This window comes from Haliotis rubra, unplaced genomic scaffold, assembly GCF_003918875.1.
Source record: "Haliotis rubra isolate DU_JTF1 unplaced genomic scaffold, ASM391887v1 Scf134, whole genome shotgun sequence".
In the NCBI taxonomy this organism is placed as follows: Eukaryota; Metazoa; Mollusca; class Gastropoda; order Lepetellida; family Haliotidae; genus Haliotis; species Haliotis rubra.
Genome location: NW_025765270.1, coordinates 244,642 through 252,348, shown reverse-complemented (window position 1 = coordinate 252,348; position 7,707 = coordinate 244,642). Strand labels below are relative to the sequence as shown.

General features: G+C 38.9%; 1 protein-coding gene across 1 annotated transcript; it reads left to right on the top strand.

The window, feature by feature from the left end:
• The first annotated feature begins 2,006 nt into the window (after positions 1-2,006).
• Positions 2,007-7,367, top strand: LOC124267800 (chloride intracellular channel protein 1-like). Its single transcript, XM_046702788.1, is given in 5 exon segments — positions 2,007-2,167; positions 2,547-2,974; positions 2,976-3,251; positions 3,253-3,347; positions 4,213-7,367. Coding segments are annotated over 4 exon segments (771 nt in total). The 5' UTR covers positions 2,007-2,167; positions 2,547-2,596; the 3' UTR covers positions 4,235-7,367.
• Positions 7,368-7,707: the final 340 nt, after the last annotated feature.

Here is a 7,707-nt window from a genome sequence, read left to right as displayed (position 1 = left end):
GAGATACAGCTGAAAATAGTGTGAAAAACTCATCCTATTAGGAAAAATATTGTCTCTTTGTTGGTAAATTGCATATATGATAGAGGAATTGAAGTTTCATGTTGCTTGATAGACATAGATCCAGTCAGTGTTTGCCTTTAACCCTGAAATGTCGCAGGCCCTAAGGACCCAGAACCATTAAACGTTGTGGGTTCTGATAGGAATGTGTAGGCCCTACATTTTAATGTGGAAACAATACTCTTACTTTTTGGGGATAAAAAAGCTGTCGGCCATAAGGAGCTGCAGAAAACAAAAGCTGTGGGTCCGAGCTGTTTTCAGTCGGCTTGGGGCCTATGGACATTAATTTCGAATGCTGGATCCAGTTTGTTCTGCACCTGTCTATGTATATGCAGGAATTATTAACTCATTACATATCTTAACCTCTTCACCTGGATATGGGATGGTTTACAGTGGAAGGCGTAGACAGATACAGTGTACATGTTGGACTGTTTACAGAGTATATGATAACTAATGTGAGCATAAAACACATTTGTGAGGATGCCGAGGTAATGTTGAGATGAGGCTTTGGTCACAGCAAAGAGTAGTAATGATCCTGTGCTTAATGCCACATTGTGGGAGGAAAGCGTGAAGTGTCCAAGGAATGCAACTTTCCACAGCAAATTGTAGTGGGCTCCACACAGCCTAGAAAGTAAAATATTTTCTTGGTTAATCCAAGTATATTCTTCAAGATGATACTGAATGCATTTTGAATGTAAGTCTGTCATTTTTGGAAACATATTAATGCTTGAAACACACTCAGTGATGAATGTAAACAGGAACAGACCTGGTCAGAGGGTCAATGGGTCAATGAAGAACTAATGGATTATGATGAACTTTATGGAATTAAGGATGTATCTGGACCTGCCCTGGGGCCAGTAGTCAACCCTAAACCTGCATATAATGACAGTAGCAATTACCAAACTGCGTCCCGCTCCACAAAGCATTCGTAGCCTATGGTAAACTCTAGAGGTACGAGCCGCCGTATAGCTGGAATATTGCTGAGTGCTACGTAAAAGTAAACTCACTCACTCACTCATTCACTCTAGAGGTACGACAGAGTGGAACGTTATGAACGCTTTGTGGAGCGTTATGAACGCTTTGTGGAGCGGGACCCTGGAATCTAAGATTTCCCAATTCATGTTGTTATATCACTTCACCAAACGTTTTGGCTGTGGGAGCCATGCCAAGTTACCCTTATCAGAGGGATACATGAGTACATGAGCTAGACTACCAGTTGTCAGTCTTCCTTTTTGTGGATGCCTCGGTGGCTGGCTGGGTTAGATTGTGGACTTTGTGTGCTGGGGACCGTTTCACAAAGTGATCGTAGCGCTATGCCTGTCGTATGGGAGTTACAATGACCGCTCACTTTGTGAAATAAGCGCCCTTTTTTTGTTAGTGTGGGTTCAAATCCCTGATAGCAGTCAACCACAAAAAGCATTAAAATTTAAATTCACTAAAAAAGTGTAATCCCAGAGGTAACATTTGGATCATGTTGTTTAGTCATCACAAACATGGCTTATACAGGACTAGTGAAGAGGAAGTAACATTCATGTTTAGATTTACATTCAATGGATCATCAAAATACTGGTACCTATTGTCTGGGTGAGTTTGCTGGACGGAAAGTAATTTTTCAAAACTGTAATTGCATGCAAGGAACTTAAAAACCCCAAAGCTGATTATGCTGAACGTGCCCTTTACATTGTATGTGGTGACGGTCAGCTGTTAGTGTACAGAGAGACTTGGCGTAAATATGCTGATAGGTTGATAGGCAGAAGCATGCCAGTGGATAATGGAGGCATTCCATCAGGCTTAGCAGTCCACTGTAGGGTTGAGAGTAGACTGTTGCCACAGGACTAGTCATCCCTAAGCCGCTGTGAATCTGACCCTACCAGGAAGTACACAGTGGTTACATCAGCCTGACAGGGAAATATTTGGAAGATTTGTTGGCAGTGTGAAATTTTCTACAGCCATATTGCATTTATAAGTATGTCTTATGGCAGAAAGTCTTCCGTGTTCATTTTTTATTTTACATATGTGTGTAAATCAAGTTATGTGAAAGTTTTAGTCAATGCATGCTTGGAAGATGACTCGTGAGACGGACGGAAAAATATGTTGGTTTCAACTTCAGGTATGCAGTTTGTTAATCATATATAGAAAAGAACATGTTTTCGTTGAGGTCAGTTACACACTTAGTCTGTGACTTTAACAACTTTTCTGAAGCTTGAGTTTGGTGTGAAATTGTGTTTGGTAAAGTTAATTACTAGGGAAAGTCAATCTACTAACACTAAAGTGTACTGAAGAATAGTAGATTCAGATGATCTTGTACAGACTGCACATTGGAGACCATTATATGCTTATGTTGCAGGGATATGCTCATAATTCGGTTTTCTCACTCAGACCGCCACCTCCCACTCACTTGTACTTTAAACTGTTATAGGACACTAATTATGTCCTATTTGTTCAAGCAGTGCCAGATGTTCTATTTATGGGATGTTCTTTTGTTTCAGAAATAGAGAGTGACAAGCAAAAGCGGTATAGAAGGAGGTGAAGAAACAAGATGAGTGCAAAGAAAGTGTCCCTTCCATCCAATCACGTGGAACTCTATGTCAAATCAGGCTGGGATGGGCAGAGCTATGGTGCCTGTCCATTTTGCCAACGTTTCTACATGATCCTTGACCTTAAAGCTCAAGAAGGGACCTTGACCTTCAAGGTCATCACTGTGAACCCAGCACGACCAACTGCTGATGTTAAAAGCTATGCTCACAAGCTCCCTGTCCTCAAACATGGAGATGAAGTGATCATGGATTCAGATGAAATGGTCCAGTACATCGACGACAACTTCCCCTACCCAGATTTGCGCTACACAAACAGAAAGGCCCATACTGTCTGCCTGGACGTTTTCTCCAAGTTCAACTTCTTCATCAAGAATGTCAGCCACACTTCGGGAACCTCTTCTTAAGGAGCTTCACCAAATCGACAGTTTCATGAAGACCGCAGGTACTAACTTTTTGTGTGGCGATGAACTTACTCATTTGGATTGCCTGATGCTGCCTAAGCTCCACCATGCACGAGTGGCATCAGAAGCCTTCAAAGATTTCGAAATCCCATCGAATATGACAGGATTGTTGCATTTGCTGAGGAGTGCGTACTCCAACGAAACGTTCCGCAAGACGTGCCCCTCCGATCAGGAAATCGTGCATCATTGGAGTACCAAAAGGGGAAACAACTCCTCTTCCTAAGTCTAAGCAGCGATTCTACATGTTAGAAGGAACCCCCGTATACTCTATGGATGTCGGGCAGGCCAATGGGCAAGTGTTTTAGATAACTTTCACTGCTAACACTCTGGATGCCATGACTTGCCTGGGTCTTGGACTCAGAGCTCTGCTGCCGCTGGCCAGATTCCTGCATGTGACACAGCTTGACTGTTACTATGGTTACTAAGTATTATATTCCCAGCATGCAGTGGGTTTCCTGTGTTGTGATTTGAAGTTTTCAAACTCTTAGTCATAACCTTTGACCTCAATTGAAGTCATAATATCAGTTATGTAATTTCTGTGAATCTGTGTAACAAGCTCATTTTTCATAGAATCAAAATTGACCACTGTAATGCATCCTTGCTTTGCGTTTTGTCTTTGCATGTGTAGGAGATATGTGTGTAGTAGCAGGCTGTCACGTCGTCATGACGTACGTTATAGACAGATCTTTGACAGAAACAGATTGAATTCTGTACTTTTTCCTCCTGTATAGTGGAGTTAATAGGGTAGCAATACCAGCATGAGTATGGATTTATCACTATGGAGTATCACTGATGTAATATTTGTGTCTACCCCTCGGTTGGGGTCAGTCTTGTGGTTGGAACCATGTCATTCTTTTAAACTCCTGTGACACTTAGATCTAGCTGTCTATTTCTGAAACTTTTTCTACACTTTCTGCAATCAGCACCGAAGCATGCTGGAATCGATGTACTTAAATACATGTTTGTAGCTAGATTCTTATCAGGTTTTACACCGTCTTTTATCAAATTTATCAGACATATGTAGACAGTAAACTATTGTAGTTGTCCAATATTTGCAGTTTCCTTAAACAAAGAGTTTTCAAATGAATTAATGTTTGTGTAAATAATGCAAGTTTAAGCAATGAGATTACAATGTTTATGTTTGTTGCATTTTTCAGGAATGGTTGTACAGTTCTGTAGTAGTCACATCCAGTCACACATTGCTAGACCCAGTCACAGAGTGTCAAATCATGTTCCTTGTGTTGTAGTTCTGTGTAACTCGTGGCACTGCAACAACCATTGATGTCATTGAAAAGCCCTTCCAACAGAGAGCTCGAAAAGTTTTGAATATTATGTAATGTGTTTGTATCATTTAAAATGTATGCACAACAATGGCAGGGAGATCAAACCAAACACTGTAAACATCATGATATGGGTGATGAAAGGAAGTCAGTAGTCTGCCATCATGATTAGAAGGACCATGATCAGAAATAAAAAATTCTAGTCTGAACAGTTCTACATAGTCCTTCGTAATTTTCTTTATTATTATAATAATTATTATTATTATATATTTTGTTCCACTTTCTTTTTTACAAGTCATTGGACATGAACACACATTGTCAAAATCTGATAAGGATAAATTGCACTTGTTATGTCTTATGCCTGAAATGGGCATGTTTCAATTTTGATGTCGGATGTTAGTCTTTAAGTGCCAAAGTTGCCAGTGTTGGTGCCATTGTTTTGTTTGTTTATCCAGTGTATGTAGTGATCCTGTATGTAGAGCTAGACAAGCAGTATTATCTGAGTACATAGTACTAGTGTAGTACCCTACCATGTTCTATATCACTTCACATTTTACGATATTGCAACATCACCAGCACATTAATGTGTCACATGATCACACTGACCAGTGGGGAGTAAGTCTCACAAGTTGATATATGTTCTTTGAGAGGTATTTTAGAAGTTGGATAGATGAAGGAAACCCAAGTTCTATGGATAGTCAAGTTCTTTATTGCAATGGGTGTTAGTACCTACACCGAAACGTCGCACCCATTGCAATAAAGAAGTTGACTATCCATAGAACTTGGGTTTCCTTCAAGTTGATAAATGGAATATCAGCATTGGCACTATAGTTAACCAGGGAATAAGAGGGACAAGGTAACATTGTCTCCTGGTGTATAACAGATATTATCCTTTTAAATAGTAAGTTGCTGTATTCAGAAGTCCAATAAGCGCTGACTACCTCCGGACCAATTCGTAAGTAATTTTTGTTAGTGCCCCTACCTTCAGTTGACACTTTACGTGAAAGTCTATCATGATTGGTCAGCTGGTAGAATTTGTTTAAATTTATAATGTCAAGATTAAAATTTGTGGATGTTAAAGCGTTGTGAAGTTTTAACAGATCTCAAGTCTTTGTGGTGAATATTTCATGGAACCATGCTGGTTGTGTATCGTGATCATTTCTCTATATCTTATCTGTGCGTTTTGCACTAATGATAAACCCCTGATATTGCCCACGTTGAATATATGAATATATGAATTCTGTCATGTCGACTGTAGGTTAGCATGAATCAAATATTAGATCTTCATTCAGATGTTCCCACAATGTGATTAAGGAAGCCTCTTATTTTCTATAATTTGGTATCTTAAACAAGCTACTTAAGGCAAGTTTGGACACTACCAGTACAAAGTTTGGTAACTGATGTTTGTGAGGTCGTTCATTGTACATGCGTGTCATCGACTGTGCGTTGTAAAGAGCCAATGCTGGTCATGTCCTCACATTAATGTGCTGTGTATACACTTGCACATTTTTACTGTGTGTCATTATTATCCTAGCATGGTGATCAACATTGTTTTGACTTAATCTTAAAGAAGTCCAGTTAAGTTTAAACCGTCCATGACTTTACCCAGAATCCTCTGTGCCTTTCCTTGTTGCCTCCAGTCCCAGATTGCCTACATTACTGTCAGATGTCATAATGATGTCTTGTTATTTTACTGAAATGTTTACAAGTATGAAGTCCCCATGTAAATATATTTTGTTCAGTTGTTATGATTTATTTTTCTGGAATTACATGTTGAAAGTAATTGGATCCATTTTTCAAACATATTAGAAATTTCAATAAGAAAGGAAACAAATTCCCATCGTAAAGGCTATTATTAGCTGTATCTGTTTGTGACATGAAAAGGAAATCTTATTCTGCAGCGAACTTGTTAAGAAGTAAGACCTTTAGTAGATTGATGTGAATATTTCTAAAGCAACTAATGTTATCTTCTAAGTCTTTTTTACTCATATCTCCAGTCAAGTGTCATTCTCGTTGGAATAGAGATAGTTAAATTGATTACCTATAGCATTTTGTAACTCTGTAAAGCAATAGGTGTTTGATGCTCCTTGCTTTATCTGCCTCTGTTCACCATATAATAAGATTGCCTACTTCTAACCTTCTGGAGAAACATGCAGTGTGTGTTTACCAATTTCCAAAGGTATAAAGGGTACCATAGACATTTCTCAAAAAGAAATCAACATCATATGTAATATTAGACATGTCCCAAAAGTACAAGTTTGGTTCCTATGAAAACAAAAAGGGTTGTGCTTCATTCTTATGTGTATTTAGGAACACAATACAACTAGTCCCAGGTAATGATCCAGAAATCACTGCAATATGGTACCTGTACATTTTAGACAAGAAAACCTAATACTCTACCTTGTGATGCCTTGTGATCAAGATTGTGTTAGTTATTGTTAGAACTTGAGATTCATGTAGTACTCTTAACTAAAACGCTGAGCGCATAGCTGTTTAAGGTGGCTTGATACTGGTCTGTAGTGGATTGTGGAATATTTATTTAGACAAGTTATTCAATGTCACTATTTCTAGTGTTAGCTAATTATTTCTTGGCTTTTTTATAACAAGGGGGAGTGGTTCTTTATCCTCTTATATAGAATGGTTTGGTAAAATACTCAGATTGTTTGATATTTATATTCCTGAAAATGGCATACTTCAGATAGAACAATTCTGCTTGCTGAAATCAAAGTCATTATTTTGAAGAATTCATTCGTGTCATCTGTACTGAAATGAAAATAACCTGATAATGTATACATGTATCAAATCAGGAAGTTGTTTAAATTCAATAGCAAATTGGAAAGTGAAATTAGGTGTGGAGTAGTTGTTAAGGAAATAGGTTCACAGTTTGTAGCCAAGGTGAATCCTGGACTGTGTGTCATGCTATCATGACATCATATTAGCAATATCGCAGCCAAATAGTGACGACACTGTAGGATGAGCTATTGTCCCAGCCATGTCATAACACTGGACCAAGTGCCCCACACGTGTAATAACATTGGTCAAAGTGCCCCAGATGGGTAGTAACACTGGACCAAGTGCCCCAGACATGTAATAACATTGGACAAAGTGCCCCAGATGTGTAATAACACTGGACCAAGTGCCCCAGACATGTAATAACATTGGACAAAGTGCCCCAGATGTGTAATAACACTGGACCAAGTGTCCCAGACATGTAATAACATTGGACAAACTGTTCCAGACATGTAATAACATTGGGCAAACTGTTCTAGTCATGGAATAACATTTGACAAACTGTTCCAGAGCTGTGCATATCTATGCCTACATTGCCAAGTCATGGGAAACCATGTTTGAAGCCTATTATTGGTGTGATAC